General features: G+C 42.1%; 1 protein-coding gene across 1 annotated transcript in view; it reads right to left on the reverse strand.

Annotated features, from left to right (window-relative positions):
• diaph3 (diaphanous-related formin 3) overlaps positions 1–15736 on the reverse strand; it is a 299346-nt gene that overhangs the window by 126213 nt on the left and 157397 nt on the right. The window contains exons 19-20 of the mRNA XM_083557759.1: positions 6077–6172; positions 923–1017 (exon numbers count right to left, since the gene is read on the reverse strand). Of these exons, the coding sequence (XP_083413885.1) occupies positions 923–1017; positions 6077–6172 (191 nt within the window). The remainder of the gene's footprint in view (positions 1–922; positions 1018–6076; positions 6173–15736) is intronic.

Below are 15736 nucleotides of genomic sequence, written 5' to 3' on the forward strand. Positions count from 1 at the left end.
AGGTTAAGCATACCTTCACAGAGCACATCCAAAGACGTCCCTAAACAATTGTGTGCCTTTAACCCTTGTGGGAAAGAACCACATATGGCTGAAAGAGAAAAAAAATTGGTGTCCCAATACTTTTGCATGATTCCTTAACATATCGAACCAGTAACACAAAAGCAGGTTGTGGGTGAAGATGAAGACACCTCAGTGTTTTTCCTAACACACACACACACACACGCACACACACACCTCTGTAGGTCACTGGAGTCACTGGTAATTACAGAGCACTGGGCTTGTGGAGACGGAGGAATGTGAACACTACAACAATGTAGTGAACAATGAAAAAAACTTCTGAAAGGATCTGGAAACATTCCGGCCAAACACCCCATGGTCCGAGTCTCTCTCTCTCTCTCATTCTCTCTCTCCCCCCATCCATTCGCTAACAACAGAAAGCTAACAAGGGCTTGAAAGAATGTTAGAAAAGCATGACTGTGAGACAGGGCTGGTTTCCAAAGACGACTGAAGGCTCGTTGTCTACTAGTTTATTACATTTTTTACTTGTGTACTTGTTGACAGTGCTGGATTTGGAGTTCTGAGTACCAGAATCCAAACAAGTTTAAAAATGGATCAATACAAGATCCGACTTGTAATCACAACAAAGCTACACTATATAGACTAAAGTCTAGATGGACTTTTCCAGCCATATGAGGTTTTTGAATTTACTGCAAAGCACGCTGAGGCCACGCCCCGTACACGATGATACAGTTCATATCAATTTCCAAAGATTTCTATCAAATTCTGATAATTTGCCTGGTAATTTCTCCAACTTTGATTATCTTCACATTTTCCCCAGATGAAGATTCCGTGGAAAGTTTTCAGAAAGTACCTTCTTAAATCATTACCCGTACTGAATCCTGGAGGTGAAACGACACATTACCTGGATCATAGGTTCTGTTAGGTGCTCCTCGTCTACCTCCACAATCATCCTCCGTATCTCCTCGTACGGCAGACGGAAGGAACCCAGGAAAATGGCTAAAAAAAAAAAATTTTAAAAAGAGAAAGAGAAAGTGAAAGCTAGAAGAGTCGATTCGATATCTCATGAGAACAGCATCATTTTTGCAGAATCATGTCAGTGGTTAATTCCAAACAGGACATCAGATTTATGTTGAGACTTTGGATTTCTATCAGGTGCTGGCGAGCAGAAGAGAACATGTCTGACCTTTTTCAGTACTACGGAAGGTAAACTGTTCTATCCAATACGTGCTGAAGCTGAAGCTACACTCGGGTCCAAAAATCGGCTCGTATTTTCAAATAGACATGAAGGAATCAGAGATCATATTAATACTAGCAGGTTTTAAATTCCTGAACACTGCCTGAGAATCAGCGTGACCTTGGACTGAAGGCTGCTAAATGTTTTTTTTGTTAAGGGGTTCATGATGCTTGGGGGCGCTCTTACAGTGCGTGAAGAGAGCAGTGCACAGACCAGTAAACTCCACAGATCTCCATATGAGATATATATATATATATATTATATATATATATATACAGTGAGGAAAATAAGTATTTGAACACCCTGCTATTTTGCAAGTTCTCCCACTTAGAAATCATGAAGGGGTCTGAAATTGTCTTCGTAGGTGCATGTCCACTGTGAGAGACATAATCTAAAAAAAAAATCCTATTTTAATAGTTTAAAATAGTTATAAACTATTTATTTGTATGATACAGCTGCAAATAAGTATTTGAACACCTGTCTATCAGCTAGAATTCTGACCCTCAAAGACCTGTTAGTCTGCCTTTAAAATGTCCACCGCCACTACATTTATTATCCTAAATTAGATGCACCTGTTTGAGGTCGTTAGCTGCATAAAGACACCTGTCCACCCCATACAATCAGTAAGACTCCAATTACTAACATAACCAAGACCAAAGAGCTGTCCAAAGACACTAGAGACAAAATTGTACACCTCCACAAGGCTGGAAAGGGCTACGGGGAAATTGCCAAGCAGCTTGGTGAAAAAAGGTCCACTGTTGGAGCAATCATTAGAAAATGGAAGAAGCTAAACATGACTGTCAATCTCCCTCGGACTGGGGCTCCATGCAAGATCTCACCTCGTGGGGTCTCAATGATCCTAAGGAAGGTAAGAAATCAGCCCAGAACTACACGGGAGGAGCTGGTCAATGACCTGAAAAGAGCTGGGACCACCATTTCCAAGGTTACTGTTGGTAATACACTAAGACGTCATGGTTTGAAATCATGCATGGCACGGAGGGTTCCCCTGCTTAAACCAGCACATGTCCAGGCACGTCTTAAGTTTGCCAATGACCATTTGGATGATCCAGAGGAGTCATGGGAGAAAGTCATGTGGTCAGATGAGACCAAAATAGAACTTTTGGGTCATAATTCCACTAAACGTGTTTGGAGGAAGAAGAATGATGAGTACCATCCCAAGAACACCATCCCTACTGTGAAGCATGGGGGTGGTAGCATCATGCTTTGGGGGTGTATTTCTACACAAGGGACAGGGCGACTGCACTGTATTAAGGAGAGGATGACCGGGGCCATGTATTGCGAGATTTTGGGGAACAACCTCCTTCCCTCAGTTAGAGCATTGAAGATGGATCGAGGCTGGGTCTTCCAACATGACAATGACCCGAAGCACACAGCCAGGATAACCAAGGAGTGGCTCTGTAAGAAGCATATCAAGGTTCTGGCATGGCCTAGCCAGTCTCCAGACCTAAACCCAATAGAGAATCTTTGGAGGGAGCTCAAACTCCGTGTTTCTCAGTGACAGGCCAGAAACCTGACTGATCTAGAGAAGATCTGTGTGGAGGAGTGGACCAAAATTCCTCCTGCAGTGTGTGCAAACCTGGTGAAAAACTACAGGAAACGTTTGACCTCTGTAATTGCAAACAAAGGTTCCTGTACCAAATATTAACATTGACTTTCTCAGGTGTTCAAATACTTATTTGCAGCTGCATCATACAAATAAATAGTTAAAAAATCATACATTGTGATTTCTGGATTTTTATTTTTAGATTATGTCTCTCACAGTGGACATGCACCTACGATGACAATTTCAGACCCCTCCATGATTTCTAAGTGGGAGAACTTGCAAAATAGCAGGGTGTTCAAATACTTATTTTCCTCACTGTATATATATATATATATATATATATATATATATATATTATATATATATTATATATAATATATATTTATGAAATATACTGGCCAACTTCCACACTTCTGTATAAATGTAACTGATGTAAACATCTGCACTATGACCATATGTTGGCTAGGAAAATTTGTATTTCACATCGATAGATCTTTCATGCTATAACATTTGATTTGTTCCACCTATTGGTCCAGCACATGAATTGGCTTTACTTTTGTTGCTAAGGCTTGCTAAGTTCAGCCCACCCACACCCCAGAAATGTAGGCCTGTGATGCACTTTATATACACTATATTGCCAAAAGTCAATAAAGACACCTGCAGACATCTGACCTTTCCTGCAATATGTGGTTCTTCAAACTGTTAGCACAAAGCTGGAGGCACACAATGTTATCGGATGCGGTCGAATAGAATTTTGCGCTCATGTGAACTTGGAAACCCAAACCCGTTCCAGCATGGCAATGCCCAAAGCCAGCTCAATGAAGATCTGGTTTGGAGAGGAAGATCTCAAGTGGCCTGCTGTTGAGCTCTGATCTCAACCCCACTGAACACCTTAGGGATGAATGTGAACAGAACCCCAGGCCTCCTAAACTCGCCTACATCAGTACCTGACTTTACTAACACCCTTGTGGCTGGTGAAGAAAAATATCCACATCAAACTTCAAAAATCTAGTGGAACATCTTCCCAGAAGAGTGGAGGGAATAAGAAGAGGAAATTGGGACCAAATGTGGAATCCGATGCTCATACCAACTTTTGGCAATATAGTGTAGCTATTCTTATAAAATAAGAATTAAGTGTAATATCCAAGTTATAAGTGGAAATAACAATACAATTTTATCGTTTATTGTCTTCTCGTGACCTCGACGTAACGAAAGTTGTTTTCTTGTGACTCAATTTTCTTCATGTGCCGCCACTTGCCAGCTGCCACAAACGGTTATGGTTTCATCCATGATGCTGCATCTAGAACATTCCTCATGATCAGCACCTATTTTTTCGGTGTATTTGGCATCATCAGCGCGGATTATACCCGTAACTGTTTGTAGCAGGAAAAAGTCGGGATAAAAAATAAATAAATAAATAATAATAAAAAAAAAAAAAAAAAAAAAAAAAAAAAAAAAACAACAACAACAACAGACAAAATTATATTAAAATACAGGGCCTCTTAAAACCTATGTAGAATATAATTTTTTTTCTATATATATATAAAATATAAAACAAAAAAATTATAATTTGGAGTCACTGCGGTCTAATTAATTAATTCCTAATGAATGATTCTCAGGATCGCCATCACAAATGAGACAAACACCAGACGTAGTAAAATCTTTAGTCTGATGCAGTTTAATGACGCATGCATGGTGCATGAGGTGCAAGTGACACCCCCCTCCCCCCCCCCCCATGCCTTTACTCAACGCTGGTGTTTAAATAAATATAAACCATTTACTTACTTGTGTTTGTTTAACATAAAAAAAAAAAAGAGCTCAGCGTTCGTTTATTGTAATTTATGAGCCGTCGGTCTGTATGAATGTGTGTGTGTGCGTGTGTGTGTGTGTAAACCCGGAGCTATAAACTTGGCGGCGTGTGTAAAGCTGAAAGATTAAAATAGAGATGGTATGTTTACGCCTGAGGACCTGATGCTGCACATCGCTTCCAAGACTTTTTTGTCCACGTAACAAATACGAAGCCATGAATGCGTATTCAGCCTCGGTGCTCGTGCGGGAGGAAGCGCGCCGGGCCTCTCCCGGTGCACACATCGCTTCCGGTAACCGGAGCGCGCAGGAAATCCGCGTGCACACCTACAGTTTAAACTGGTTTATTCGCGAGATCTGATAGGAGGCTCCTGCCACGGTTGCTTTGTTTATTAAAGTGAGCGGACGAGCAGGGAAGACTAGCGTGTGGGTGCTTCGCTGGTTTTATGACGATAAAGCTCGAGGTTTTAGAGAGTGTGATTTGACTCGAGGTGTTCAGACAGACTTCATTACGAGCGCACATTATAGTATCACTTTCTGCAGTAAAGACTCCTGGATGAATATTTATTTGATTCACGTGAATACCCGCCACGATGGACATTTTTTGACGTGCAGGATTCACACGTGCAATTTTGTAAATTCCCAATTTATTCCTATTAATTCCCATGGAAAGATTCCAGACTTGAAATAAAGTGTGCGTGACATCTGGTGCTGTGTAGAACTTTAAGGCCTTAAATATCGTTCCACACACACGAATATAAAGACAAAGCAAAAGAGTGGAAAAGGAACAGAATCTTGATCCTTTGTTCTGCATCCATAAAAGAAAACAGGAAAACGGCTCCTACGCCGGCATTTCAGTCACAAGTGTCCGAATGTATTAACTGGTAAAAACATTACGTGCTTCATTGTACTAATCTCGCTGTGAGCACCGAAAGGCCGAGAAACTCGTCTCTCATCCCTCCCCGAACTTCGTCCTAAAACCCACAGGCTCATGGGAGCATACGGCTGGCAATTTAAACAGCGAGATCCAGCCGTGTTATTCCCTATAACTCTAACACATCTGCAGGTCCTAAAAAAAGAAGCCGGATAATTGGGTGTATCCGATCGAGCATAGATTTCACAATGGCATTATTTTTAGCTGCGTTTCCTCAAAACTCCGCGTATATTTTCTCATGTCTGCCTGATTTCCACTTCAGAAAGAAAAAGAAATCGTCTTGAGCGCATTAAATGGGGGGAGAAACGTTTAACGGCGTGTGAAATTAGGCTGGAGATGCAGATTAGGTGATAAGAGAGCGTGAATATACACAATATGGACGAAAAATATGTGGCCATCTGACCACCGTCCTCAATCTGTTTCGAAAAAGTTCGACCCTCTTTAATTGTCTATTTGTAGGCAAACTGGAGTCTGACTGGGAAAAACTCGAGCGTCTTGCAATGAGGACGGTACTCACAGAGGTTCTGGGCGATCTTCGGATCCAGCACTTTCAGCTCTTTGATTCTTTTCTTGATAAACTTCTGTTCGTCGTGCTCCTCCGCATCCCTGCGCCCTGTAAAGACCAAAATGCATTAGGGACAGATGTAGACATTAGGGATGTGCAACTCCATAACTGAAGCCGATGTAATTCCCCGTCCCAACGCATAGCCAATTATACGTTACATTAAAGATACATATGAAGCAGCTAATGATGCGATGCGATACGATTCCCCCATTACGTTTTCTGATTTCTATTCGATTCAACGAAGAGAATATGATGCTATGCATAGTTCACTTTTATTTCTTTGGTTCGGACGGACAGCAAATCCTCATTCAGGTGCCATCTGACTTTTATTGCATGGCCCCATTCACAAAAAGGCCTTTGTAGTGAAAAAAGTTGTGTGTTTTCTGTTGTGTCTGCAGGAAGACGCAGCTCTACCTCTGCCATGTTAATCCGTATTCTATGTGACTCTCAGGACACGGCTCGTCTCCGTATTGTAGTGACACGACATATTTAAAAGAAATTACCAAAAAAAAAAAAAAAACATTTGGTAGAAGTGGTGCTCAAACGCACGTCCACGTATGCGACCGAAGATAGAAAATAAATACGGTTCTTAATGTGGACTAATCAGAGCGTTATTTTGAAACGTGACGCAACCTTAATTGCACCAGCAGTCAATCAGAGTCTGCTGGTGACGGACACACACAGCAAAAACAACACTGAATAATTAAAGACACACAGCCACGCGAGAGGCGAGGCCTACTTAATAAAGACTCACGGGCTCGACTCTACAGAGATGCGCTGACCTCCAGAGAGCTGATGGTGATGATGACATCCTGTAAACACGTGCGTCCAGGGATAAGCGCTTGATATGGACTGGGGTTGGGGTCGGAAGGTGTGTGTGGGTGTGTATGGAGTAAGGAGGTCTGCTGTATTCAGTGTGTGTAGGACTAAGAGTGTATTTGCCATGGTCACAGTGGGAGCGTAAGAGGATTGGTAATTGGCAGGACGGCCATGGAGAATAAGATTAGAGACTAAAAGCTGTGAGCTGAACACACACAAACACACACACAGACGTACAGTGGGGTCTGATTTCTCTACACTTTGTGTGGCTCATGTCTATACTGTCATATGTGGATTGTTCCAGCCATATGAGGTTCTTCTCCAAACTGTTACCACAAACTTGGATGCACACAATTGTATAGAACGTTTTTTGGATTTGGGAGCATGAAAATCCCACTTAATTTGAGCTATAACAGTCAAACCATTACAATGCCTCCATGCATTCAATAAAATGGTCTCAAATGGAAGTCTGAAGACCACTCTGTGCAGCTGGTTATCGTTCCACATCAACAATCTAAAGATGCATGAAATTACTGAGCAACTCAAGAACGTCGAGGACGGATTTGGACTGTAAGTAATATCAACAGTCTGCTACAATGGTTCAGGACCACAGGTTGCATGAACAGTTCTGCATTCCAGCACCAAACGCTGGACAGCGCCTCAACAAAAGATGAAATTGTGATGAATGGACATCCGGTGCTGGTGATGAGTCTCAAGGTTTCTTACTCATGCCATCTCAGGGAGTTTTACTAAACGTATACATTTTATAATTACATCTTTATAACAACTTTATCTCTTTAAAGGTGCTTTGAGACAATGTCCCTTGTTTAGAGAAAAAAAAACCTGTGTGCAAAAAAATAAGAATGGAAATGAATTGTCTGGAATATTCTCTACTGGGCTTAAGGTGTGATCCCTGGAATAGCAGACATGGTGTTCAGAAACATTCTGTGCAATTGGACAAAAGTATTGGGACACTTGACTTTTTCAGCCACATGTGGTTCTTCATGTAATTATGTAAAGCCTTTGTAATTATGTAAAAGTATGTAAAATAGATGCAAACTACACATACACTCATCTTGCCACACATCCCACTAGTACACAGCGGGTGTGTTACACAGACATAAAAGTGATATTTGTCTTAAGGGGAATAAACACGAACTGCAGACAAACACCTATCCAAAAAAAACAAAAAAACATGCGGCATAACGTGAACATGCGCTAATCTATTGCAATTTGCACTTCAAGACTAGCAAATCTGCAATATCGAATCGTTCTGCACACACAGATGGCGAGGATTTACTGAGCTGTTTTTTTTTTACAATCAAAACGGCACGGTTTTATCATAACTGGCACCCGGCGTCAGAGTCTGAACGAGCAGATGGAATTCCAGGTAGGTCCAATAACATTTTAGTTTTAAAGTTTCAAAAATAAAACACCAAAAAAAGAGAAAAGTAGGGGAACACTGCACACATGTGAAAAGCAAAGGCGGAGAATGGTGAGAGGATGAGCAGAAAAAGGAAAGAGAATCGGGAACTCTGGAACAAGAGAACAAAACGCAAAAGTCCCAAGAGGATTCTGGGTAATTATGTGCTAATGCTTGCGGCTGACCTGAAAGTCTAGGAATAACTTGCAGGGTTAATCTACAGATCTCTCACTCCAGCACAGACTTACAACCTTTCCCCAAAACACACACACTCTCTCTTTGGTTTGAGAGAGAGAGAGAGAGAGAGAGAGAGAGAGAGAGAGAGAGAGAGAGAGAGAGAGAGAGAGAGAGAGAGAGAGAATAATTGAGTGTAAAACAGTGTCACTGAATGGAAGCCAGGTTGGTTTATAGAGAAGGAGAGAATGAATGAATGAATTTTAAACTGTTACTGGATGGAATCCTAAACCTGGTTGATAGAGGAGGAGTGAGGAAGAGAAACAGAAGAGAATGAACGAATGAATGAATGGGCGTCACTGGATGGGAACCTGAGCGGATTGATGGGGTGATGGATAGAGAGAGTGAGAGAATGAATGTTAAAAGGTGTCACTGGATAAAACCTAAGCCAGGTTGGTAAAGGGGTGAGGAATAGATAGAGAGAGAGAATGAATGAATAAGTGAGTGAGTGAGTGAGTGAATGAATGGGTGTAAAACAGTGTGACTGGATGAGAACTTGAGCCTGGTTGCCTTTTTTACAGTTTATTAGAACTGCTTCTAAAAGCCGTCCAGAACAAACTAGTGAAAGCTGGAGTTTTCTTTGAGGACTTAAGCCGGATCTTACTGTCATCCGGTCCAAAAAACTGTCAGCGATTTAGCTGGGATGAGGAGGCCATGCAGCCGCTTTGTGTCTAATCTGAGAAAGAGCATAGCCGAAACATGTTTCTTAAGTATGAGTGGAGGATCATCATATGCAGTGTGTGCCACAAACTTAGACTCGGGCTGAACACCGATTCGATGCCAGAAATTGATTATGAAAATCGGTACTTAGTAACAATTGTGTGAGATCTCTTTGTTGTTGTTGTTTTTCTCTACTCTGTGATTTATTCACAAATCTATTTTCATTAAAGGCTGTGAACCATTTCCCAGATAATCCCAGGAAACATAGCGATATAATACGGTGTGGATGGAAAACCAGATCATTGTGCAAACAATAATTCCCATAGTCAACTAATGGCGATATTGAGCAGCCTGTCCACCTTCAGGCAAGCTTCTTTGAAAGTAGGAGACACCCTGGAGAACTGGGAGAAAACCCACAATAACAAACATGGGATGGAACTCGAGATTCTCCTGGCCCAAGAGCAGTAACGCACCTTCTTTTCTACAGCATTGAAAGACTAATCAGAATCCGAGCTCCTGATAGTCAGACTCTGGTTCGAGATAAAATTTTGTGGACACCTGAGCATAAGATCGGCTTCACTTTCCGAGATGATGTTCCATTAGATTTTAGGAGTGTGGAGAAGTGTGGAGATTTGTGCTCATTCAGACACGAGGACGAAGTCAGGAAGTGATGTAAGTGAGGTGAAGAGGCCTAGGGTGCAGTCAGCTTAGTGTACAGGGGTATTGTCATGCTGGAACAGGTTTGGGTCTCATCAGCTCAGGCAGTGTGTGCCTCCAAGTTTGTGGGAACAGTTTGGGGAAGAACCACATGTGGATGAAAAAATACTTTAGTAGATAATAGTGTATATGTGTTGGTAATGTTTGAAGGACAGAAACCAGGTTTTGGGGGTCACTAAAGACTGTATCATATCATCATTACCTACTAGGGATGTGCATCTCCATAACTGAGGCCGCTGCGATTTGCATATTGATGCGATTTACCCCGTCACAATGCAGCGCGATCTGAATTCGATTCAACACGATGCCATTCAATGCACCGTTGTGTCTGCAGGAAGTTACAGCTCTACCTCTGCCATGTTAATCTGTATTCTATACAAATTTTAAGACGCGCCTCGCTCTCTGTAGTGTTGCGATGCGTCGTATTCATGTAGCAGCAGCGGTGCTGAGAGAACGCGCTCGAGAAAGATTGAATATTGATCACAAATTATTCACTAATAATTTGATATATATATATTTTTTTTATTATGCACACGTTTTTCACATCGTTAACTTTTATGCCGATGCACCGATGCGAATTATTGAATATTACCATCCCTAGTAGCTAGCAACAGACTTCTAGAATGTATTAGCCAGACTGAAAGGAATTCTTCTTCACAGTTGTGCACATTGATCCCTGTACTGGGAATCTGTGCGGCAGACTTGTCAAAAATGACCAGAACTGTTCGTCCCTAGTGTGCGCTTGGCTCAAAATGGTGAAGGGCACGACGGAAAAAATACGGGGCGAAGCGAATGAAACCGAACGTCGCTAAAAAACATCGACGAGTCCGGGAAGTTTAACGTCAAGGCAGGCAAAGCAAACGCGAAAGGAACTTGGTAGCAGAACTCACACTCATTACACACTCTCCAGGGAGCAGACGGCACCTCCCGAGGGCTCGGGCGCAATCCAGGAGGAAGGAAAAAAAAAAAGATGAAGTAGAAAAGAGAAGAGCTTCAGAATACTTCACTAAGGATTTCAGGGGAAAAAAAAGGGTCATAATTAACGATCGAAGACAAAGACGTCCCGTGGAAACGTGGCGGCGTGAAAATAAAAGCCTTAATGACCTAATTGCAATCAGTTGGCCGGGTGGCAGGGCGTCATTAACAATTAATGGCCTTGGTATAACGGGAACAAATCGGCTGATTTGTGCTATATATAGCATAAAAAAGGTACGGGCCTCATTTTGATCTTGTTCGCAGACTCAAAGGAAGTTTGGCTTGCGAGAGAGAGAGAGAGAGAGAGAGAGAGAGAGAGAGAGAGAGAGAGAGAGAGAGAAAGACGTCTGGAAGAAATACTGACGCAGACTAATCGGGAAGCAAATTTCTTAAACGATATCCCGTCCGACCTTCTTAAACAAATGCAACATTTAATACGGCGGGGGTTCGGTAGACGAAGCCGAACCACTGCATTATGCATTAACCTCGTCTCTACGACTCTTCCACCGCCCTTCTTTTCTCTTCCTTATTGCTTTACTTTCAGGCCGAAAAAACAAATAAGAACGCAAACTACAGCAAGCACAAAGGTTCTCAGCGTGTCGGTGTGTGGGAAACTGGCGAGATTAAGATATGCAGTATCGATCTGCTCGTCAGGACCGCTGGTAGGCTGTCAAAACTGGCCCCGCACGTTCATTATTCACAGAGCAACACACCGGCAGCAAACGCATTACAGACACGCATCGATCCGGAATCAAACCCCCACCCACGTCACGCTCGCTTCTCAGCAGGACGCCAGAAGACGCTTTTTAATCTGTGCACAAAAATATTTCACGCAAGTGGACTTCAAGGGCTTCTAACACTAAAGTGCTCGAGCACGGTTAACAAACCTAACTATAGACGTCGTTCCGAAGCGGCTTTAAATGTGTTAAATGTTATAAATGTGTCAGTATAGAAATAGCAAGAGGTAAGAAGGAAAACCTTCCTGGAATCTAATCTTTGAGAGATCGTTGTGGTACAGCAATCTCATGGCGAGCTTTAGGAGATCTTTGTGGTACAGCAATCTCATGGCGAGCTTTAGGAGATCTTTGTGGTACAGCAATCTCATGGCGATCTTGAGGAGATCTTGTGGTACAGAAATCTCATGGCGATCTTGAGGAGATCTTGTGGTACAGAAATCTCATGGCGATCTTTAGGAGATCTTTGTGGTACAACAATCTAATGGAGATCTTTAGGAGATCTTTGTGGTACAGCAATCTCATGGAGATCGTTAGGAAATCTTTGTGGTACAGAAATCTCATGGCGATCTTGAGGAGATCTTGTGGTACAGCAATCTCATGGTGATCTTTAGAAGATCTTTGTGGTACAGAAATCTCAAGGTGATCTTTAGGAGATCTTTGTGGTACAGCAATCTCATGGTGATCTTTAGGGTAACTTTGTGGTACCATCCACAGCAATCACATAAATACCCTTGAAAGATCGTTGTGGGGCTTCCCTGTGGTACTGTTAACAACAAACCCATGGTGATCTCGTAGGTAACTCTATAATACCATCCACAGCGATATGGTGATCTTCAGGGAATCCATGTAAGCCATCATCAGTGCATCAGCATCAGTGAGTGATTTTCAGGTAAAGGAGTAGCTATAGGTGCTTGCCCCATTCCAAAACTAAGGACATTGATATGATGTTTTGGGGTAAAGTCCATTTAATCAAAGGAGCATTTCTGATTTTTTGAAAAGGCCTTGATCCCAACCAACACTCCAAGTAAAAAACTAGAAGGGGTGTCAGCATACATAGAACCACATGAGTGTGTATTTATACTTGTTAAATCTGTTGAACGTACAACTGAGAGTCTGAGAACAGAAGGTGAAAGATGACTTTATCTTCACTGACGCGAAAGGACGAGCCCGATTCTATTGTTGTTTCGTTAATATTGGATCCTCGGCAGAGCCGAAACCCGAACCGACTGAAAACTAAAGCAAAAACGAAATATTAAACAGAAGTGAGTCGCGGAGAACTCAGAAAGAGTCTTCTGAACTTTCAGAAGAAGGAAAGTAATTAAGCTCACAATGTGGGTGGTAATTAGTAAAACATCCACTGATACACACGGCGATGCCTATCAGCTAATTAAAACGCAACCTCTAGCAAATCACTCTCTCTCACTTGGCTGTTCGCGATGCGCCCCGGAGAAGGTCAGGGTTCGCCGGTTAATCAGTCAGGTGAGTGGAGGTGGGGCTGATATCTCAGCGCTGCATCTGAACAGAGGTGTAGCGCAGCGCAGTTAATGTAGAGAACACGACACTACTGCAAATCCGTGGCACAGGAGACATGCTCACTCACCAGAAAGTGTAAAGGGCACTGTATTTGAAAAGAAGTGGATCTGTTTACAACCTGCGTAAACCAGGACTGTGTTGTCTGGTACATTTGTTTTAGCTACTTCCAATCTGTATCAATGATAGCAGACAGCGACTGCAGTGGAACTCCAGACGAGAACTGTTCAAGATAACAGTTGCGGAAAATTTAAAAACCCTGCATGGCCATTTCGCTGTGCCTGCTAAACGAATCTCGAACGATGCTCACAAAAAGAATTATTACAGCACCGAGACTCCTCGCGTGAAGACGCCATCGACTAAGAAACGCAAATCAAACGTGCCCTTACATTTCTAAATGGTTTTCTGATAAACGCACAAATAAACACTTAAATACAAAAATGATTCCAAATGCTTTGTTGGAACTAGCAATTAGTCGATCGTCTAGCAGAGCATGTACGTTCTCCACTAACTGAAGAAGCACAAACTGCCCAAGGACCTGCTGGGATAATTCTTCAGGGCCATGCAGACTACTGTACCAAAGTTTGCTCGGCAGAGAGCAGCATCGAAACCCGACCGGTATTTTCTTTACATTTAAAAGACAGGAGGTGGAGCTGGAGGTAGCAGAGCTGAAGATGTTGAGGTATCTGTTGGGAGTGACGACGATGAACAGGATTAGAAATGAGTTTATCAGAGGGACAGCGCATGTAGGACGTTTTAGAGACAAAGTGAGGGAGATAAAATTGAGATGGTTTGGACGTGTGCAGAGGCGGGACATGGGGTATATCAGTAGGATGGAGCCACCAGGAGGGAGGAAAAGAGGAAGAACAAGAAGGAGGTTTATGGATGTGGTAAAGGAAGTCATGCAGGTGGTTGGGGTGAAAGAGGCAGATGTAGAGGACAGGGGGGTATGAAGACGGATGATCCGGTGTGGCGACCCCTAATGGGAGCAGCCGAAAGAAGCCATTCCTCATTTTTTGTATCTTTTATTCATTTTCCATCATCTTTTAAGTCAAATTCTTACATTTAATCATTTGATTCGAATAATAAGACATTGTGATATTTATTTAAAAAAATATATATATATAAAATTTACACATTTTCTGACCCAATCTAAAGAATTCTGTGGTCATTGTAAATGCAATTGAATTGACTGAATTTCACGTGCAGTGAAAGAACGCGCTCTAAATGCGAAAGAGTCTAACCTTAGTAGACTTTGTCTATTACGATACGAGTGTAGATGATAGATATTGTACACCCCTAACTTCACACCCCGAATACATTCGGTTCAGACCCTGGCAGGTGATACGGACTGACAAACAAGGACTGCTAGTCTTGCTAGCTTTTTCCTTGCAGTTTCTAAAGCTCTTTCCCGCAACCTCGATTTATATTTGCGGTGTTGAGCAGACACACCTTCTCCGTGCAAAAGTGATCAATACTATTAGTGTAATATGATCTATATTATTATAAAAATAAAATCTATACTCTATCATCCAAACTATTATAATATGACAGAATCTGTACAATCTTTACTGTTATTATATGATTTATACTAATAGGCTACTAACGTGTAATAGATCTGTACAAAATAATCTTTGCTACTAAACTACCTCTTTTTTACCAACTTGCCACTCCTGGGATCCTGAGCAAGGCCCTTAACTGCAGAGTTGTATAAATGAGATAAATGTACTGTAAGTAGCTCTGGATAAGGGTGTCTGGATGTCCCATGAATGTAAATCTACTTTCTGCAATATCATACTGAGATGTTCCTTTAACTAACTGGACACTGTTTTCTAGGCAGTGGCCACCCAGTTTATCATCAGGCGTTTATAAGCCTTGTTTAGTGCTGAACAGATCTGCATCTGCACTGTTAGCTTAAACGAATCCCTTGTATGCTCAGGAGTACTTGGCCAATGAAGCTGATTCTGATTATGCGGTAAACAGAAATAAGAACGGGCAAACTGATTTACGAGAAAACCTCCCGTGAACGTTGCTTTATTACCATCACCTCTCAGGCGCAAAGGGAACAAAACATCTCCCAGACCCGAACATCTACAATGCACGGTCCAGCGAGAAACCCTGACGCCGTAATGACGTGACAAACAGTCAATTAATTCCCCAGAAGAGCAGAAAGTAGCACTCTCCTGATTTGGAAAAAAAGAAAAGGGCCACTCTGTATAGTTTTTGGTTTCTCTGCTCACCCTCTCGAAATGATGCATCTGTAGACACCCTGCCTGTCAGAGTGCTACTAAAGGGAATGGAAGATGAAATAAACATTGATTGAAAGAGAATGACTGATGGGCTACATAACAGGCGGGCAGTGGGACTGCCTCGAGTCTTTCAACAGCATGATCGAGACGCATTTAATCACGCTGCAACATTAGCACGACTTAAACACTGACAAGGAAAATAAAACACTCAGCTGACACACGCTCCTGCTACATAAAGACATATCTTACAGCTTGCAAATGGACGAGC

The sequence above is a fragment of the Silurus aristotelis genome (assembly GCF_946808225.1).
Source record: "Silurus aristotelis genome assembly, chromosome: 13".
NCBI lineage: Eukaryota > Metazoa > Chordata > Actinopteri > Siluriformes > Siluridae > Silurus > Silurus aristotelis.